General features: G+C 42.2%; 1 protein-coding gene across 1 annotated transcript in view; it reads left to right on the forward strand.

Annotated features, from left to right (window-relative positions):
* The window catches only part of EXOC4 (exocyst complex component 4), a 701,469-nt gene that overhangs the window by 481,891 nt on the left and 197,022 nt on the right, over window positions 1-22,556 (forward strand). The window contains exon 11 of the mRNA XM_066362739.1: window positions 17,411-17,630. Within this exon, the coding sequence (XP_066218836.1) occupies window positions 17,411-17,630 (220 nt within the window). The remainder of the gene's footprint in view (window positions 1-17,410; window positions 17,631-22,556) is intronic.

Genomic DNA, 22,556 nt, shown 5'->3' on the forward strand with positions numbered 1-22,556 from the left:
GAATTTGGTATAGAACAATGGCAAACTAATTAAGAGCCAGGTCTAGGTTCAAGATACAGTCTTTAACTTGACAGCAGTGTGACCTTCAGCAAATTACTTGTCTTGTCTGAAGTCCAATTTCTTCATTTGTAAAATGCAAATAACTATCCCTGTCAAAAGAGCCCCCAGAGCAGAGTGAGGTTCAAGAATACAGAAGTCCTTTGTGAGGGCTAACATGCACTGTCGTTAGGAGAAATTAGCACTTATCCACTTGACTTATTGGACTGGGCGTCCCTAGTTGGATTAATTAATTAGCTAGATGTTTGGGAGGTTCAGCAATCATATTTTGGATTATTTCTGGGATCTTGTATAGATGATTATTTTAAAAAGAGAAGAGGAAATGTAATGAATACGTCCTGTCCAAAAGGAGCTTGTTATATAGCTGCCAAAACAAAATATGCATGTGGGAAATGATACAAAAACATGTCATATGAGTGTACATAGTAACCATCTGAATACATAAATGCTGAATGCAAAACTAACTCTTGTGCCTGCGGCTACCCTGCCTGGGGCCATAATTTTTCATTGTCAACCTCATAAAAATGGACACTTTTATGTCTGCTATCCTGTGGAAAATAAACTAGCAGAGGGAACTTGCTGCCGGTCTGATGGGCTAAAAGTGTTTTCACAAGTTTCATATGAGACAGAGTTTGCTGAAATAATTTTTGCATTAAGAGGTACTTCATATTTGTGCTATGACAAAACACATATTTCTTATATTTTTTTCCATTGTTTTGAAAACAGGAGACATTTCTCAGATTACACCAGGTCTTATCTTGGGTTTTTTTAAAAAATATTTGAACTACTTCTATGGGCTTTTTCTGTCCCTCTCATATCAGCTGCAATTAATGTATTTCCTCATGTATAAGACGCTCCCATGTATAAGATGCACCTTATTTTTGGGGCCCGAAATTTGAAAAAGAATGTATTATATAAAGTTATTGAACTCAAGGTTTATTCATTATAAAATTCATACAACTCCTCAACAAGAGCAAAAAAAGCAGGAAATGGAAGTAAAAAAAAATTATAACCACTGTATAAGATGCACTTAGTTTTTGGACCCCAAATTTTTCAGAAAAGTGTGCATCTTATACATGGGGGAATGTGGTAGTAACTACAATCAGCCCAAGGGTGTAACTCACTGAGCAGAGTAAATGAAATTAGACCCTGTCCGATGGGCAGCTGTTTTCTATGTGTTTTAGACATTAGTCATCCACATTAGTTAATTCCAAGAAATACTACTTCTGTAGAAACTAATAATATTGTCATTGCAATTCTTTTGTAGAGTCTAGATTTTGACCGAAGATGTTGCATATTCCACCAACAGCGCCTGTATGATTGCTAGATATTCACCTGCAAGCAATCAGCTAGACAGGAGGCATTTCTTTCCGTGTTTTCCATATACATATGTAATTATCTACACTTTTCTGCCGCTCAGACTCTTTGACAGGATTTTTTCACCATACACAATATTATTGTCAACTATATACCCTATGCTGTATGTTACATCCCTGTGATTTATTTATTATATTTTAATTGAATTTATTGGGATGACATTGGTTAATACAATTATATTTGGTTTCAAGTGCACAATTCTATGATACATGATCTGTCTATTGTATTGTGTGTCCACCACACACAGTGAAATCCTCTTCGGTCACCATACATATATATATATTTTTTTTATTTAGTGAGAGGAGGTGAGGCAGAGACAAACTTCCACATGTGCCTTGACTGGGCTCCATCCAGTAAGCCCACTAGGGGGTGAAGCTTTGCCCATCTGGGGCGTTGCTCTGTTGCTCAGCAACCGAGGTCTTCTTAGCACCTAATTTGGAGGCCACAGAACCATCTTCAGTGTTGGGGCCAACTCACTTCAATCAAGCCATGGCTGCAGGAGGAGAAGAGAGAGAGAGAGGAAGGGGTGAAGAAGCAGATGGGTTCTTCTCCTGTGTGCCCTGACCGGGAATTGAACCCCAGACACCCACATGCTGGGCTGATGCTCTACCACTGAGCCAACCGGCAAGGGCCGGTCACCATATATTTTATACCTGGAAATTTGTACCTGTTATTCCCCTCCATCTCTTGTCCTTCCTGCCCACTTCTCCTCTGACAACCATCGCTTTATTCGCCTGGTCTGTGAGTCTGTTAGCAAAATATTTAGCATTTATTTAGCTTTACAGAGGATGTGAAAACTTGAATAAAATGGAATGGTAGGAATTATAAAGTCTTTAATTTCTACATAATAAGTGGACGTTTTATGAAAGTAAGAGAGAGGAAACGCCTCAGAGTCCTTTGGGAGGAAAGGAGGACAATAGTAGACTCCAGCTGAAATGGCTGGAGACTCTTTAGCTTCGTTCACTTTCAATACGAAGCCAAGGTTGTTGCAACTTTGCTATGTCACATGGAAACCCTGAGCGTGCAATATGACAATAGACAGCCGAACACGGAACTCTAGAAAGCCAATAATCTCTTTCAAATAGGAAAGAGCTCTGCAGGGGGTAAATTTTGGGAGAACTTGTTTTAGCCATTATGGAAAATAACTTTGTGAATATTCTTGCAAGATAATTATAGATATTGGTCTGGGAAATTGTGGATGGGAGTACAGAGAAAGGATCTGGCAGTGATACAAGGAGATTATCATGGCTTAATTGAAATAATCAAGTATGTGAATAAAGGAGATAAAAGCAGAAAAGTGTAGGGGCCAAGAAATGTCTGAGACTCACCTGTCATCATTGTTGGCAAGGGGATCTCTCGCTGTTCTTCAGGTATTCTTTGTTAGAGCATTGTGCATGCAGGCTGGCTGGCAGCTGCATGACAATAAACATACATGTAGGATAAGAAACAATCGTAAACTGAGTTCAGAAACAAGATTAGCTGCCAAATAGGCTCATTAGAGATCATTCAAACTGCTTCCCAAAGCGTTCATTTATTAAGTATAAAAAAGTCTATACTGTTGAGGAACAGTTAAGGGGAGAACCAACTGGCCAGCCTGTCCCCTCCAGCAAAAATACTGGAATTCGATCCCAGCAGGCTTATGACTCATGTTCTGACTCATGAAATACCTCCAGTCTCTGACTTCTGTCATTGATACTCAAGACATATTCAGCCCAGGCCACATGCACGAATTTTGTGTTCCCAGGGATGTGAGCGGACTTTGATTTGCTCGTGGTTGGCCCAACAATACCTCATTGATGCATTTAACACAGAACTTGCATCGTTTCACTTACAGCTTTGTCTTTGTTCTTTTACTCTCTCTTTTTTATTTTCCACACTTTGTTTAGCCAGCCATGTTTATTCTCTAAAACAGAGCCTTAAATAATAACCTGTGTAATGTAACCCTTTCAAGGCAAGCCTAAGTAATGTGGGATCGAGCCATATCTTCTCATTGATTAAAGCATGTGTGAGCCATGTCCACTGCCCTTGACCTTGCGTTAAGGGCTCCAGGTGTGTACAAAGTGCAGTGGCTGCTCCAGAGGAGCTTAATTCTAACAGGAGAAAGAAAGCACACAGGGACATGACTAAGGCTGTGCCACGCATCAGGTCATTCGAATTAATAAAGTCATTGAAAGAGATCAGGGAAAACTTTCCGAGTGAGTGAGCTTTGTTTTGAATGGGTCCTTGAAGAAAGTTTATAGAGAAATCGACAGTTTTCAAGTCTTCACTTTAGTTTCTATCCCATGATTCAGATAATGCCAGGATGCAGACCACAGAGGCATCATGAGAAAAGGCATGGGATTTGTGTGTGCACGTGCACATGCACATGTGTGTGTGTGTGTGTGTGTGTGTGCATGCACACGTAGGATGTGCACAGACAGCAAAGCTTGCTGATGAGTAGAAATGAAAATATGTTAGGCTTATTTCTTGATACCCGCTAGGTGCCAAACACTGTCCACAATGAGCAGGACACATTTCTTCTCCTCAGAATGTTTACAAACTAGCAGGAAGTCTAGCCCATCAGGGATTTTCTGTGGACCTAGAGTGCTTTGGGGGGAAAACAGAAGGACATTCAGCCTCGACTCAAGGGAGAAGGCTTCCTGGAGACAGTAGTATTTAAGCTACTGTCATAGGTGACTGTTGGGGAACAATGTACAGGAGAATGTTCTAGGCAAATAAACCAGCATGTGCAAAGACCTGGGGACAAGAATAGAGCTCATTCAGGAAACTGCATGTGGTTATATATTCTCTGCCTCAGTGGGGTTAATGTAATAGCTGTATATATTTAATACAAATTGACGGAAGAAGGGACTAAAGATGGAAAAACTAGTTAGGTGATTATTTCAGGGAGGCCTGGGAAGGAAATTACTTTAAATTAAGTTCTGCCCATTCATTTACATCATCTTATTGGAAAAAATCCTGAATTATCCTACTGGATGTCACAAATGGAGCCACAGGAGTGTCTGCCCAGGCTTCAGCATGGAACAAATTGAGATGGCACATTGTGTCATGTGTGGTGTGACAGTCCCTGGGCCATAAGTCTTTCCTTGTGAGTGCATTAGCACCAAAACAGTGCATGGTGTAAGGTAGACACTCTCTAAATCTCTTTACATAGATGAGGGCATGAACAGTGAATAAACGCATGTACATAAAAGACAATATAATGAGAATGTCTCTAGCTTCTTATATGAGGAGCGAGCTTAAAATTAATAAATGGAAGATGATTAAATTTAGGCCAGGAGAAGTGAATTGAAGATGGTAACAAAAGTAGAGAACATAGAGGATTGAACTAATAATGGGACAGCAACTATGAAGAATTCTATTCTGGGCATAGTTTGAATTATCAAGAGGACATCCAGTTGAAAGTATTTAACAGGCAATTAAAAATGCAGGTCAGCAGCTTGCAGAAAAAAGTCAGGGGATGGGATAAGATTTATTACATTTCAAGAGAAATAATTCAGTCTTTCGTATATTCAAGTGTTTTTGTATTTATCAATATTATGGCCCCCTGAATCTGCCCAAGGTTCTACTCCATCAGACCTCACTCTAGGGCTTTCCATGTGGACTTCTGTTGATTGTCCTCCCCGTTCCAGCCCCCTTCGAGGGTCCTAACCCAAAGAGTGAACATTTGGGAGGCAGCCATGTTAGAAGAATATGTTGTAGCATGGCCTTAGGAGCTAAACCACTCAGGTTCAAATCGTAGCCCCATCACTTAGTAGCGGTATGACCTTGGGGACAAACTTAACCTTTGTGTGCCTCCATCTCTTCTTCTAAGTGACAATTATCAAAGTCCTTTACTTCATAGTGTTGTGACGGATAAGTGATACAAAGCATGGTGGTTCCTTAGAATAGTGCTGGCATATTGTAACTACAGGTAACTGTCAGCTATTAATGTTACTGGGTTGTTGTTGTTGTTTTTCACTTGCTCAGTTTCGGAATATATAAAATGCAGATATTCATAGCACAGAACTCATAGAGTTATTGTGAGAATTGCATAAAATACTCCGTATAAAGCTCTTCAATCAGGACACGGTGAGAGCTCAGTAGAGGTAAGCAATTATTAGTACAGATTCTATTCAGATAACAGGTAGATTGGCCACATTGCCCTGAGTCTGCCATCAAGATACCTAAAGGCCAAAGGGATGTGGAACACCTAACATAAAGTATACTTAATATATATATATATATATTACATATAAGTTTCAGGTAATACGAGAGGCATTTTTTCATACCTTGCATTGTTTTCTTGACAATTTTTCTGGCAACCTTATCTTTTTTTTTTTTTTCTTTTCTTTTTACAGAGACAGAGTCAGAGAGAGGGATAGACAGGGACAGACAGACAGGAACGAAGAGATGAGAAGCATCAATCATTAGTTTTTCATTGCGCGTTGCAACACCTTAGTTGTTCATTGATTGCTTTCTCATATGCGCCTTGACCGTGGGCCTTCAGCAGACCGAGTGACCCCTTGCTTGAGCCTTGGGTCCAAGCTGGTGAGCTTTTTGCTCAAACCAGATGAGCCTGCGCTCAAGCTGGTGACCTTGGGGTCTCGAACCTGGGTCTTCAGCATCCCAGTCCAACGCTCTATTCACTGTGCCACCGCCTGGTCAGGCTATACTTAATATATATATATTACATATAAGTTTCAGGTAATAGGAGAGGCATTTTTTCATACCTTGCATTGTTTTCTTGACAATTTTTCTGGCAACCTTATCTTTTATAAGAGATATGAAAGGAGAGGTTATTTCACTCTAAGATAAATGGAAAGCATAAAAACAGAATCCCAGGCCTGTCGGAAAGGCAAGAGAAGCGTTTTGTCTTTGAATTTTCTATCCATGATTCTTATTTATTAATTTATTTATATGCTTTTTTTTTTTCTTTTTTCCTTCAAAAAGATGGCTTGACGTTAAGGACTAGAGCTTGAATCATGTCAGTTTCCAAATTATACGGTAAAAAAAATTTTTTAAACAGGTGTCATTTTAAAGAGGCATACTTTATTTTACCGAAAGTGCTTTTCAGTCTAGAGGGAGCACTTAAAACGCAGTCAAAAATCACTTGCAATATACTCGCGTTGAAATTTTTTTTTCAAGTTAGATTTGTTTACAGCCTGCAGAGTTCAAATTCGGTAGGTAATATTCTTTTCTCCCTTTCCTTAATGAGTTTCGCCTCTTTTCTCATCTGGTCCTGGGCATACGTTTTATTCATCACAAAGAAGAGCACCCAAAATACGTTTTTATTTCATTAGTTCAGCAAATTGTCTCTTAGGGATGTGGGCCGAGGACATGATTGGGCTCTGCCGCGATGAGCTTATTTTACACTTTTCTCCAGAAAATCTTTCTCTACAGACGTCGCAGAGAGCAGTTACCCTCCGCCTGAACAATTACAGGCAGTTGGGGAGCCTCTTCCTGATGTGCCGATGACTTCCTCCCAGGCATTAAGAGGCAAATGCGCTTCAAATGTGTATTAACCTTTATGGATTTTTCTTCGGTGTTCATGTTGCTCTGATTTATGACCTTAAATATGCCGGTTGCAGCTGTTGTTGAGTGAGTCCCTTGTAAATCATTTCTAAAGAATCTTTTTCTAAGTCCAATAATCCAATCAATTCATGGGCTTCCTTTTTTCTTCACCCAATCTGCTATAAGTTTGCTCTGTGCTTTGAATGTCATATCTGTGAGTGACTAAGGAGTGTGTCTTTTTTGTTCTGTTTTGTTGTTGTTTGTTTGTTTCTAGCAGGTTCATAATTGTTCTTTGAAAGATTTTTATTGTGGTATTTTTAAAAACATTGCCAGATAATTTAAAATCTTTGTTATCTTAGTGTTAGTGCCTATTGATTGTCTTTTTTTATTATTATTATTCTGTTTGATATCTTCCTGGTTCTCGGTATTTTGAATGATTTTCATTTGAAACCTGGGCATTTCCCTAAGATTTGGGTCTTACACCTTTTGTCTTAACTGGCTTTCTTAGGCACCACTGCTGCAGGGAAACTGGGGTGTTCTGCTAGGGTTCTGCCAGCTGGGGGTAGATGTTTGCTTGGCCAGTGTTGCCACCCAAAGTCAGGATTCTAAAGGGCAGAGTTGGGATTTCCAGTTCCCTATCTGGTCTCCACCAACAGAGCAACGAGATGGCCCCGTTCCTGCTGGGGGATGAGAAAAGCCCTGGCTTTCCCCTGGGCTTCCTCTGACAGCAGCGAGGAGTGTGTCTTAACAGAGCCAGGCCTGCGGGATGGCGTCTTCCTGCACCTGAGTTCTTTCCAGCCTTTGTTGTGATGTCACTTGGGTTTGACTCCAACGGCCCATTTCCCTGAGTACAGCTGATAATTTGTTGTGCAAGGAGGGGTTCATGTGGGAATGGCTTTTATTACGGATTATAGATTGATTTTTTTCTTTTTTCATAGAAGTCAAGCATGGCAGGGATTTGGAGTAATACTCACACAAGTGTACTGTTCCCCTGAGAGCGATGCTCAGAAAGTGGCATCACAGGCTTCCGTATCAGCGCCACTCGGCGTCTTTGTACGTGAGCCAGACAGTCGGGGCAGTTCTCCGTTTGGCACTCAGTCTTCCATTCTCTTCCTGTGCCCAAAGACTATTTCTGTTTACCAGATATGAGGGGAAATGTAATTTTATTTCCTCTCCATAATTCACGTGTCATTCATGCCATATAGGGTTGTGGTTACTGCTCTCGTTTGCATTGTTGCTAAAAAAATAAAATAAAACAAAGCCAAAAGCATGATATCAAAGGTGTAAATTTCAGAAAATTCTACTTTGGAATTCTGGCCTTTGTTTTTTGGGGTATTTTTTTTTTTTTGGTTTTTTTTTTCTGAAGCTGGAAACGGGGAGAGACAGCCAGACAGACTCCCGCATGCGCCCGACTGGGATCCACCCGGCACGCCCACCAGGGGGCGACGCTCTGCCCCTCCGGGGTGTCACTTCTCTGCGACCAGAGCCACTCTAGTGCCTGAGGCAGAGGCCAAGGAGCCATCCCCAGCGCCCGGGCCATCTTTGCTCCAATGGAGCCTTGGCTGCGGGAGGGGAAGAGAGAGACAGAGAGGAAGGAGGGGGAGGGGGGTGGAGAAGCAGATGGGTGCTTCTCCTGTGTGCCCTGGCTGGGAATCGAACCCGGGACTCCACGCCAGGCCGACGCTCCACCACTGAGCCAACCGGCCAGGGCCGGAATTCTGGCCTTTGAAACACAAAGAATTCATTTAGGTCTCTCTCGTGAACAGGGCCTCACTGTTTATTGCTCATTGAGTTTTTAGTGTATTCATGTATCAATATCTGTGTCATATGACATTATTAGATGGGTCTGACATTAAATGTGACGGTAGAGGACTGCACAGTGAGGACGGGGTCATGGAACTTACCTTGGAAGGTGCTTGATCAAGGCAGAACCTGTGTAGGCCTATAAACATGCAACTTTTCACATAGAAACCTTGAGCTTGAATGAAGGGAAGGAGGTGGTTCGGATTTCTGAAAATGTCTTTAAAGCTGTTGTGCAGTAGAAGAGATTTGGAGCTTCTCGGCAGGGCTTAGCATGGTCGCAGATTCATGGCTAGATTAGCGATCAGTGGACATGATATGCTGAGGGGTCCCACAGAAGGTAGACAGTAAGAGGGGTGAGTCACATGTTTCTGCTGGTTCTAATACATGGGATCAGGAGAGAAATCCCCAAGCCATCCGGGTAAATATTTTGTGTACACTATTCAGCCTCAACTATCAAAACACGTGTGTGTAAATATACAATAAAGCTAGGAAATATCAAAGTGAAAGGAATGAAAATATTGTTATGTTATATGATACAGATTATATCCAAATGTGCACATTGAAAACCTAATCAGCAGTAAACACACACTGTTCACGAGAGAGACATGGATGAATTTTTCGTGCTCCAAAAGCCAGCATTCTGAATTTGATTTTCCTGGAGTTTGTACATCTAATTTTGTATTTTGACTTTACAGAAAGATGATTGTATCCAGTTACCCATTTGGGGCAAGAGTGCCAGAGGAGTGATGCTGTGTTCTTCTCTGCAGCATTAGGAAGCATGTGGTATTGCCTTGTCCCATTACTGATCATGTTGGCCATCGAACCAAAAAGAATTCATTAGAGTGTGAGTGTAAGGAAGATATGTTTGCTATGAGCAACTATATTTTATTCCAATGAATAAATATCATTGCAACTTCTAAAATACAGTAAGGCCCTTGTTGTTTACGGTTATTTCCAGCTGGTAGCAGCTATAATTCTAGGCTGAGATGACATGCAGGAACTGGAGCTTTACAATGGAGTAGAATTTGCGATGAGGAGGCTTGGTTTAAGCAAGGGCTTGAGGAGCCTGTGTGCAGTTTTAATTTGTTTATAATATCTCTGGATAGAAATCAAATCAAGATAAAAATTTTGACAACCCTGGGTAAGTGTAGGCAGTGGGTGCTCGTGCATGCATTCCAAAGGACACCTGCTTGTATAAGAAAGAGGACGTTTAAAACATTGGTGCTACATAGGTACATATTTCAGGAGGCCCCCTAGTTGATGATATTCTGAAAAGAAAACCCTTGGTTAACTATTTACAGGCAGCAATATTAGGATGTCAGAAACAACATCCATGCTTTAGACATTCCAGTGCAGTGAGAATTGGTTGCCTACTCTCATTTGTTTTTCTGGTTTCTCCTACTTTTACAACCTTCGGTTTAGGAGGCTGATCTGAGTAAGATTCCTCAAAGTGCTGTAATTAGATGCTCTGCGTACAGCATTGTGTAGACCCTTCCTCTGCAGTGGTAGTCAACCTGGTCCCGACCACCCACTAGGGGGCGTTCCAGCGTTACTGGTGGGTGGTAGTGGAGCAACCAAAGTATAAATAAAAAGATAGATTTAACTATAGTAAGTTGTTTTATAAAGATTTATTCTGCCAAACTTAGCGAAAATCTGACATAAAGTACTTGGTAAGTAATTATTATTATATGCTTTAACTTGTAACTCTGCTTTATAAATTTTATAAAGTAAAGTTACTTCCCTACTTTATAAATCACCATTACTGTGGAACTGGTGGGCAGTTAGAAAATTTTACTACTAACAGAGATACAAAAGTGGGCAGTAGGTTTAAATAGGTTGACTACCCCTGCCTTAGAGCCTCGCTCTCTCTCTTCCCGAATACGCAGATGTACCTGGGCTTTGTGACTGCCTTCTCATCATCGACAAGGCTAGGCAATCCTTAATGTGAGAGCACTTCTCGAGATGAGATAATACCCTTCTGACAGGCTCCATCTGAGTTCACCTCCACTTTGAAGTGTTTTCTTTCCTAATGAGATTCTTTCAACTGTTCCAAATTCAATTCTTTCTTTCTTCTGTAGAGAGAGAGGATGGGGCACACTGTTAGAGAAACTGGGCTTTTTTGATGCGTCTCCTCTACACCCTTCCTCTCTCCTGCCTCCCATTCAACAGATCATTTTTAAAGTACTTAATAGGTGAAAGGAGACTGGCAGTATTCTGTGGGAACTTGGAGGTGGGGGAATAAAATACAGACCCACCCACAAAAAACGATGAGGAGCCATTCCCTGTCACTTGTGGAAGTGATTCACCAGAAGCAAAATGAAGATGTTCACTGTAGGATTATCTATAATAAAACCAGCAGGCAGCATTAATGCTCCCTGATGAATGTTTGGTTTAATAACATGGTTTTCGTTAACCTGAGGGAATAGATGAGTCTGTAATACTCTGCGAAAGAGCAGAATATCAAGTGAGTTGTACAAGGTAAAAAATAACACGGGATGTCGGCAGGGACTAGAGAGCACTTTCTCGGTGAGAGAGTTCTTGTTGGGGTGGCAGAGGTGTGGGATAATTTCTCTTTTTTTTTTTTTTTGTATTTTTCTGAAGCTAGAAATGGGGAGAGACAGTCAGATAGACTCCCGCATGCGCCTGACCGGGATCCACCCGGCACGCCCACCAGGGGGCGATGCTCTGCCCCTCTGGGGCGTCGCTCCGCCGTGACCAGAGCCACTCCAGCACCTGGGGCAGAGGCCAAGGAGCCATCCCCAGCGCCCGGGCCATCCTTGCTCCAATGGAGCCTTGGCTGCGGGAGGGGAAGAGAGAGACAGAGAGGAAGGGGGGGATGGAGAAGCAAATGGGCGCCTCTCCTATGTGCCCTGGCCGGGAATCGAACCCAGGTCCCCCTCACACCAGGCCGACGCTCTACCGCTGAGCCAACCGGCCAGGGCCAATTTCTCTTTCTATATATTTTTCTTTAATTTTTAAAAATTTGGACCTCTAGTTCAAATTCTTGTGAAAAGGGTATTATTTGTCAGCAATGACATAGTTTCAGAAAATATGGGTCGAAGTGAGAGGACCAAGTTTACTTATTTTATCCAACACTTTCATCACCAAGTGCTTCCTGAAAGCCTACTATGTGCTGGCCAGTACCACACATTGAAGACACAGCTCAAGCAATTTACACATGGCCCCTGGCCAGCCATGTGGGGCTTTGGTCAAGTATACAAGTTGTATTAGCTACCGTTTCCTTAGTTACTGTGCGGAGGGCTTAACTTTCTGCATTTAATCAAGAAAACAGTCCTGTGTGTTATCATATTCATTTTACAGAATCCAAAACTAAGATTAAGGGAGGCTGAATATCCTCTTTTAAGAGAGACTGACTACATTCAGCCGCAGAATATCTACTCTCAGTTCTGCTGTTGGCCACTCGGCTTCCCTGGATTATCCCCCCTCGCAGTGACCAGGATTCTGGTTTACTTCCAAGTGACTAGAAAACTTATTCTGTGTCCTTCCTGCCCAAGAAAGGGCAGTCTGCCTGTTTAATGTATTTACCCCGCATTTTTGACTAGAGTAAAAAAGCGATGCTGACAAGACAGCTCTAATTTTTCTCTTCTGTCCTCTCTCAAGTGTGGCATGCTTTCTGCACAATGAGCACCCTTGCAGCTCTGCGAGCAGGTTTGGAAACATGTTGAGTGGGTCCTCTCAAGTTACAGATGCCAGCATCACCCTGGATGTGCCATTTTAGATTGATGTGTGTGCTTTAGGGAATCGATGATTTGTCTTTGAACGAAGTCATTCAGCTGCAATGCTGGGAGCGCCCCCGTCAGTGCTGTTCGGAGCAATTTTATCTTTCAGGGACACTGATGGCAAGTAAGGAACTAGAAAAAACAGAAACAGGGATCGTTTAGAGCCAGCTGTCACTTTTTAGCAGCAGGTTAACCACTAAAAATGCTGTTGTGATATTAAAGACTTTGAAAATGTAAGAAGTACTTCTCAGAAAACTCTCTAAGTCCTATTGAAAAGAATAAATTGGCATTCTAATGATTGATTCCTATAATATTAAAGAATAATAAAAAGGCCTTTGCTGTGTATACTCATCAGCAAATTAATAACTGGCTTTCTTCCAAAGGCCAACCAAGGATCCCAAGATGGCCCTGGGTGGGCAGTGATTTCTCTGTGTGTTGTGTGAGATCAGAAAGGGCCAGAGTAGCAGGTGTGGAATTTGAAGATCTTAAATTATGGCCAGGGATAACTGTCTACTTTTATTTCTTTATTTTTCCCTATCCTCCTTTTACTCTTCTTAAGGATTCATTGTACCTTGTTTTTGGTCATGCAAAACAAAATGTTGATAACATCAATTAAGAAGCCTCATTGCTGTTTCTTACCACTTTTCCATGTTTGCTTTTTCTCCTGCATTCTCTGGGGGACTTTTTCTTTATTTATTTGTGTGTGTGTGTGTGTGTGTGTGTGTGTGTGTTTGTGTGTGTGTGTGTGACAGAGACAGAGAGAGGGACAGATAGGGACAGACAGACAGGAAGGGAGAGAGATGAGAAGCATCAGTTCTTCGTTGCGACACCTTAGTTGTTCATTGATTGCTTTCTCATATGTGTCTTGACGGTGGGGCTACAGCAGACCGAGTGACCCTTTGCTCAAGCCAGCAACCTTGGGCTCAAGCTGGTGACCTCGAGGTTTCAAACCTGTGTCTTCCATATCCCAGTCCGATGCTCTATCCACTGGCCACTGCCTGGTCAGGCTCTGGGGGACTTTTTCATTATGGAAATCATGTATGTACTCACTCCCCTCCCCACCCCCCACCGCGCATACACATCCTAGAGGTTAATGGACTCTTTAACCTGGGATACGCAAGATTAACCGTGATTTATTTATTAAGTGAAGGAAACTTCACGAGGCTAAACAGCTAAACTTAAGGAACATTTACACACCAAAAATTAAAGGCGGTCTAATTAGCAATTTATGAATATAGTCTCTGATGTTTGCAGATGATTTTTATATTTTCTAATTTATTTATTTATTTATTTATTTATTTTTTATTCTGAAGCTGGAAACGGGGAGAGACAGTCAGACAGACTCTCGCATGCGCCCGACCGGGATCCACCCGGCACGCCCACCAGGGGCGATGCTCTGCCCACCAGGGGGCGATGCTCTGCCCCTCTGGGGCGTCACTCTGCCGCGACCAGAGCCACTCTAGCGCCTGGGGCAGAGGCCAAGGAGCCATCCCCAGCACCCGGGCCATCTTTGCTCCAATGGAGCCTCGGCTGCGGGAGGGGAAGAGAGAGACAGAGAGGAAGGAGGGGGGGTGGAGAAGAAAATGGGCGCTTCTCCTATGTGCCCTGGCTGGGAATCGAACCCGGGTCCCCCGCACGCCAGGCCGACGCTCTACCGCTGAGCCAACCGGCCAGGGCCTCTAATTTATTTTTAAGTAACTAATACAGTAGGTTTTAGTTTTTTAGGGGTCTTCCCAGGGTGCCTTTATAATAAAATAAACAAATGAGGGAATATAGTTCTGACACAAATGTCAATGTAGTAAATACTCCTAAATACAAGTTGATTGGCATTTTGTGTTTTTTTTCTTACTTAACAGTATATCCTGGAGGTCTTTTCAGGTTAATTTCTCAAGGCTTGCGTGCTTGGGGTGTTCAAGTTGCCGCACGGTGTGTAGCACACCCACTTTATTTAAGGAATCCCTAACGGATGGATTTTTTGAGTCGGTTCTAGTCTTTTGCCATAAAACAATGCTACACTGACCTATGTAATCATGTTCAGCTATGACTGCCAGAAGAATTTCCCAGAAGTAGGATTTCTGAGTCAAAGAGAAATGCATTTGTAATTTTGAATGGTAACACCAACTTGCCTTTCATAAGAATTGTACTTCTTTTCCACTCCCATCAACAATAAGAGCGCCTCTGTCCCCACGCTTAGGCTCACTGTGTGTGTTTTCAGACTTCTGGAATTTGGCCAATGCCTGGATGTAAAAAATGACATCTCAGTATAGTTTACTTTTCATTTTTCTCATTATGAATGAAGTTAAGAATATTTTCATATGTTTGGCCATGGTACTTTTTTTTACTGTAAACTGTTTTCTCATGGCCTTTGGTCATTTTTCTACAAAATTTGTTTTCTTCTCAACTGTCCTCTGTGATATAAGTTCCAAATATATCTTCCAAGTTAGTCATTCATTTTATTGTCTTTATTTCATTTCGTTTCATTTTCCTTCTACTTTTTGGGAGAAAAAAAATGAAAGCACAAGGTAGCCCTTGCTTTGCACGGCATTGGGGGACTGAAAAATCACCAGGCAAAGCCATCTTAGTGGGGAAAATCACAGTTTTTTCATGACTTTAAAAATGTTGTCAATATGTTAAAAACTCTCTTATTTGTTTTAAGTGTATACAGATATGAAAAAATAAGAAAACCAATCATGTATTTAGTGCACTCTGGCATTGGAAACATTATTAAGAGCCTTATTTCTTTGTTAAAATCTTACCAAGAGTAGCTTGAACAATGCTTCCTCATTTTTATTTACTTATTTTATTTTATTTTATTTTATTTTATTTTATGAGATAAAGACAAACAGACAAGTAGAAAGAGACATGAGAAGCATCAATTCTTCATTGCGGCATCTTGGTTGTTCATGGATTGCTTTCTTATATGTGCCTTGACCGGGGTCTCCAGCTAAGCGACTGACCCCTTGCTCAAGCCAGCGACCTTGGGCTTCAAGCCAATGGCTCCACGCTCAAGCTGATGAGCCCATGCTCAAACCAGCAACCTTGAGGTTTTGAACCTGGGTCTTCTACATCACAAGCCGACGCTCTGTCTACTGCACCACGACTTGGTCAGGCAGGCTAGCTCCTTCTTTATATTGTATAGCTTACGATCCACAGCAAGCATCTTGTCTATGTAGTAATGACGTACCTCCTTCGAAGTGTGGATTGGCTGTCAGTATTTTATTCTTTGATTTTTAATGTTATTAAACATCTCAAAGAGTTCTTATAATGTGAAACTTTTCTCTGACATAGCTCCCCTGGCCCATCTTCATCCCTTTTGTCTTAACCACTTTCCTCAGTTATTTAGGTCAGGTTCACCTTCACTCCACCTACATTTGCCTCTCAAATGGGAGTAGTGTCAACAGCCCCATGGTCAGCTATTGCTTCTATAAATCCATTTACATTGAATTCACATTTCACTTCCAATGGTACCACTTTTAGCTCTTTTCCATACTTTTATCTTTTTTGGCCAATTCCCTCTTTTAATTATCCTCTGTAAAATATCACATGGGTTTATCACTGGGCCACGAAGAACTCACTACCTGCTTTGCTGTCTGTACATGAACTGAATAACTGATGTGCAGTGATCGGTCACTGATACACGGTAAAAGCAGTGACATGATCATTCATCATGATGAACCTCAGTTATCCATGTAGCGTTTACTGAACTGAAGAGCTAGCCTCAAAGTTTATACTTGATGTCACTACTCACAGTTAATACACTGTGGTAACTGGAATTTACAACTTGGTTTTTGAGGACAGGTGTTATAAACTAAACTGCAGTAACTTAGATTTGTATATAATCAGAAGCATGCAAAGCAGGATCTGCCTGTATAGAAAAGTACGAACACCTGCCCACTCATCTCTGAGCTTTGACAGTTACTAACACTCCTCTGTACATGCTATAAGTGTTTTTAAATTTATTTACGTATTTTTTATTTTTGGTGACAGAGAGAGAGAGACAGAGAGGGACAGGAAGGGAGAGAGATGGGAAGCATCAATTCTTCGTTGCAGTACCTTAGTTGTTCTTTTATTGCTTTCTCCTATGTGCCTTGACTGGGGGGCTCCAGCAGAGCGAGTGACCCCTTGCTCAAGCCAGCGACCTTGGGCTCAAGCTGGTGAGCTATGCTTAAATCAGATGAGCCCACACTCAAGCTAGCAACCTTGCAGTTTCGAACCTGGGTCCTCTGTGTCCCAGTTCGACATTCTATCCACTGCGCCACTGCCTGGTCAGGCTGTAAGTGTTTTTAATAAAGGAAATAAGTCATCACAAATGAGGTTGAAGTCCTTCTTTGTCTCCACCTCCTATCTTGTTCTTTCCTTTTGTAACTTCCCAACTTATGTATCATCACGGCTTACAAGTATATACTTCTCTCTCTCTCTCTCTCTCTCTCTCTCTCTCAACATTTCTATCTATGCATATAAAGATCTCAGTGAGAAGTATGTAATGTTTGGGGGTGTGCTTTTAAATTTGCACCCTAATTGTTTTTATTATGCTTTCCTTTGCTGCTTACATTGTCATTTACTTCTTGAATTAATAAAAACATTTTATGTCTCCTTTTTTTACCCTAGTTTAGAAGTTGTTTTCTATTTCATCCCAATTCTATTGAATTAGTGAAATAACTTGTATTTTTAAATGGTAGATATTTATATATAGAGAGAGGACCATTATAGATAGGTAGATGATAGATAGGTAGATGATAGATAGATAGATAGATAGATAGATAGATAGATAGATAGATGAAGATTATAGAGTGATGACCTGCTCTTGCTAAAAATTCTGGGAATTTCTGCCTCTCTCCATACAAATAGCCGAAGTCTAGAGATACCCTTATGGGTTTTACTGTATTTCTATAACTATTTTTCTGATACATTTAAGGACCAGTTTCCTGTTTGCCTTTCAGATTTATTCAGGAAATCGAGCATGCCTTGGGACTGGGCCCAGCCAAACAGTGTCCTCTCCGAGAGTTTCTCACTGTGTACATCAAGAACATCTTTCTCAATCAAGTCTTGGCCGAGATCAACAAGGAGATTGAAGGAGTCACGAAAACCTCTGACCCCCTGAAGATCCTCGCTAATGCAGACACCATGAAGGTGCTGGGCGTGCAGCGGCCTCTTCTACAGGTAATAATATGCTTTGAACTCCATGATTAGCAACAATTTTCATGGCCTTGGCAAGAGTCACAAATGGAAAAGAAAAGGCCTATTGCCATCTGTTTTTTTATATTCATCTGGGACAGAACAAGGAAATAAATTGAATAGGCACTAGAGAAATTTAGGACTGTTGTCAAGATCGTGGAACTTCTTTAGGGCCTTTAAGAAAAAAGTGGCTAGATTTGAAGATGATAGTGAGTCTCATTAACATGCAGGTGACTCCTCATTATTTGCATGGGATTTGCCCTTGAGAGGTATTTTTTTCCCATTGATGAATACGAAAAGAAGGAAGGACTTACAGGAAGGAAGTCATTCTGCCTAACCTCAGTAGTCAACAGAAAACCCTCTGTGTCCATTCAAGTGCATACTGACAGTTAGGAACTTGGCTGGCTCACAGTGAACTTGAACCTACCAGCAAACTTGAATGCACCAGCACACTGGCTTTTAAAAGTCAGGTCATTTAATTTAAGTGTGATCATGTTAATATTGAAATTTTTACTTTAACTATATAAAGAAATGGTTTCTGGGCAACAGAAATAAAATAATTTCTCAGTAGCTATGTGGATTAATAAGCTTGAAGTATTTCTTTTATATCTATTTTATCCAGTGACTTGAAGGCAAATATAACACTAAAAGAGTTTAAATTATGGGCATACATTAGCTGCTATTACACTGTAATTGAATCTTTATGGCATTTCTTCATTTAAGAGAAAAAAAATGTTTATTTTGTACGCAAGTTGCATGATATGAGATTATTTTAGAATGTGGAAGGCTTGAACTCTTCAAAGATGTATAACTGGAAGGGAGTTATAGTTGCTTCAGTTGCCTGGCCTTACCTGCTTTTATATGTGTCTTCCTTGATTTGTCCTTCTGTGTACATTCGAATTAATAGCAGGTTCATTGGATTGTCCAGGTCTGTGTTGGAGATGTCCCTGGTGAGGGTCCGTACTGAGCATGGGCTGCAGAGAAGGGAGAATGGCAAAGGCATGTGCTCACTGGCCTTGCTGCTGGATTCCTCTTCCACTGGCTCCTGGCACGCTGGGCCCTTCTCTCTGGTTTGCAGTTCAAATGTCAGCTGCATAGAGAAGCTGTTCCTGACTCTCCTCCCTAAGAAGGGCCCCCACCCTGGTTATTCTCCATCCTCCCCTCCCCCACTCATCTCCCCAATCCAGTCTCAACCCCGAAGTCAAACTCTACGGGCAATGAAAGCTCCCTTGCCAGGTGACTCGTGATCCGGTTCTTCCAGCAGGAAGCACTACCAGCAGGAAGGAGGGTGAGAGGAGAATGGGGTTGGGTTGTTTCTCATCTCCTTCCTCTCCACTTCCCGCTATGGGTACATGCCCACCCTCTTCCCATAAGGGTCCTGCTTGGTGGCACTTCCTCCGTAGCTCCAGCTCTCTCTGGATTCTGGCAACACCATTTCCTCCCCTTCCCCCTTGATCACAGCTGCTGCTATTACTGGTTTCTGGTGCCTTGACATCTGCTGCTGCTTTCAGTGCCGCCGTGCACCTGTACGTATCTCCGCTTTAGTAGTTCTTCACTTGAGTCATCCGAATGGAACTCTCTTCTTTGTCGGGATCCCAAATAGATCTCCCCCATTAGTCGCTAGTTAAACACTTTGGTTTTTTTCTTCTTCTTAACACAACAACTGTAATTGTTAGTTTATTCATTTTCTAACTTGTTTATCTTTTGTCCTTTCCTACTATTGTACAGTGTAACTTCCGAAAGCATAGTACAGCCCCAGGCAGCAGGAAGGTACTCAGTAAATAACTCATTGCGTGAATGCATACAAGCATAGGTTGATGGGGGGGGGGGGGGCATAGACAAAGTGAATAAGTTTCGAGAGTCATAAATAACTTCAGAGTCAGGGTTTGGGGAACAGATGAGAAGTAGAGAATGACATAGACTTGTTTATATTTTTCTTTTGTCTGACCATGTCATTAACATCTTCTCTCTCAGAAAACCTTTCAGCATTTATGTCCCTGAAGTGCTTTGCTATATGTTGTCCAGAGCCACTTAAATATGCTTAGTGTAGTGAATTTAAAAGATAATAATGGCTACAAAGTGAATTTGAAAACTTAGGATTCTGGCTAATTAAACATGATAATTTTCATCTTGAGTAGCAAAGACACATTGAAACTCAGCTAGTTGATTGCAATCTGTACCATGTCAGGGCCTTAAACTAAATTACATCTCTCCATAGTCTACCAACATGCCAGTCAAATCCCTCCCAACCTCATCACTACCCATTTGTACATGTCATTATGCCTCTGGTCTGATGGGTTTTTCTTCTCTTGTTCTCTTTTTTTTTTTTTAATTTATTTATTGAAAGAGAATAAGGAAGAGAGACAGAAACAGCCATCTGTTCCTATATGTGCTCTGACCGGGGATCGAACCAGCAACCTTTGTGTTTGGGGACAATGTTCTAATTAACTGAGCTATCCGGCCAGGGCTTTCTCTTGTTCTGTACGTCAGTTACTCCATTCTGAGGTTAGCTAAGAACTCCAACATGAACTCTTCTCCCTTGACCTAGTAAAATATGATAATTCAACCCCTGCCCAGTGGCACACTGGATAGAGCATTGCCCTGGAGCTCCCAGGTCACTATTCTGATTCAGGGGTAGCCAGTTTGAGCCCAGGGGCACCAGCTTGAACCCAAGGTTGCCAATTCCAGCCCTGGTCAGGGCACATATGAGAAGCAATCAGTGGCACAACTAAGTAGACCAACAAGTTGATGCTTTTCTCTTTCTTTCTCCCTCTCTCTTTCTCTCTTTCCCTCCTCCCCTCCATCCTTCTCAAACCCACCCTCTCCCTCTCCCTTCTTCTCTCTCTCTCTCTAAAAAAAAAAAAAAAAAAAAAAAAGACAATTCAATTCTATGTAAGTGAGTGAATCTTGAAACTATTAACTATCAAGTTATTAATCTCCAAATTTGTTTTCAGAGCCAAAACACCTGCTGTCTTATTTGGCTATTTTGTTTGCCTCTCTTTCTTTATAAAAATTTTATGAGAATGTGAAAGAGTTAGACTATATCAATAAATTTGTTTTAATACCCTCAGACTTAGGAGATTTAAAAAGCAAATGAAGAGATGCGTATTTTCCTTTCCAATCTTGAGCTTTTCTCTTGCTTTATGATGACTATCAATTGTTTGTAACATAATTTCCCAGGCTCAAGTTTTAGTGTTTCTTTTTTTTTTTTTTTTTTTTTTTGTATTTTTCTGAAGCTGGAAACGGGGAGAGACAGTCAGACAGACTCCCGCATGCGCCCAACCGGGATCCGCCCGGCACGCCCACCAGGGGCGATGCTCTGCCCACCAAGGGGCGATGCTCTGCCCCTCGGGGGGTCGCTCTGCCGCGACCAGAGCCACTCGAGCGCCTGGGGCAGAGGCCAAGGAGCCATCCCCAGCGCCCGGGCCATCTTTGCTCCAATGGAGCCTTGGCTGCAGGAGGGGAAGAGAGAGACAGAGAGGAAGGAGGGGGTGGGGGTGGAGAAGCAAATGGGCGCTTCTCCTGTGTGCCCTGGCCGGGAATCGAACCCGGGTCCCCCGCACGCACGCCAGGCTGACGCTCTACCGCTGAGCCAACCGGCCAGGGCCAGTTTTAGTGTTTCTTAAATGTGTCTATGTCACCTTGATACTGCTACTTCAGCTAACAGTAGGGGACTAACTTGAAGAAAAAGTAAGAAATAATTATGAAAAATGCAAGCTGAGTTGCCAAAACACCCGTTAGGAAGGGAGTCTGGAGAAATAGAGGTGAGCGTGAAAGATGCCGGTGGGTTAAGTGTTCAGTTACATGAGGTATAAAAATGCCCTTTAAAGCCACTCCCTCTGCTGGACTGCTGCCTGGTGACCGAGCAGAGGAGGGTGGCGCCTCCCCCCACCCCCGGCAGCACCAGTGTCACCTCACGTAGCATCGGCCCAGCTTGGTTCTCTGTGGAGAGGGATGGGCAGCTACCTCGGGGCCAGGGCCACTGTCATTCCTCTGCTGATGTGCAGCTGCAGAAGACCCAAGAACACTTTGTCCCGCCTGCCCTGACCTGGCATCTGGGCAGGACCAAGAGTCTGTTATAGGGGACAGTCTCCATGGGCGATAATATGTGCACATCTGTTCATTTCACTTTCTCTGCACAGAGTTCATAGGAGGGAAGGAAATGAATAGAAGACATTACAAGCACCAATTTATAGGTGAAACAGCTATTCAAGGGCTGGCCCCAAATGATACTGCAATATAGGAGGAGTAGTAACAGGCTGGTAATCGTAGGAGTGATTGCGTTCATGGTAATAGATGGTAGTAATGATCACTGCTAACACTTTAATAGCAGTTACTATGAGCCAGACGCTATTCTGAGTGCTTTATACAGTGTGTCCGTAAAGTCATGGTGCACTTTTGACCGGTCACAGGAAAGCAACAAAAGACGATAGAAATGTGAAATCTGCACCAAATAAAAGGAAAACTCTTCCCAGTTTCATATCTATTCAGTGCAGTTCGATGTGGGCTCATGCACAGATTTTTTAGGGCTCCTTAGGTAGCTATCCCGTATAGTCTCCATAGACTCATAACTGACTGATGGCCTACCAGAACGGGATTTCTCCACCAAACTGTCGGTTTCCTTCAACTGCTTATCCCACCAAGTAATGTTATTCCTATGTGGTGATGCTTCATTATAAACGCACCGATATTCACGTTGCACTTTGGTCACGGATTCGAATTTAGCGAGCCACAGAACACATTGAACTTTCCTCTGTACCATCCACATCTTGACTGGCATGGCCGTGGGCTGCTCCGCTGTATACATGGTGTTACATCATCATCTGCGCATGCGCACATGCTGCCACATCATCCTACAGAAACTGGGAGGGTTTTCCTTTCATTTGGTGCAGATTTCACATTTCTATCGTC

Source organism: Saccopteryx leptura, chromosome 2 (genome assembly GCF_036850995.1).
Source record: "Saccopteryx leptura isolate mSacLep1 chromosome 2, mSacLep1_pri_phased_curated, whole genome shotgun sequence".
Lineage (NCBI taxonomy): Eukaryota > Metazoa > Chordata > Mammalia > Chiroptera > Emballonuridae > Saccopteryx > Saccopteryx leptura.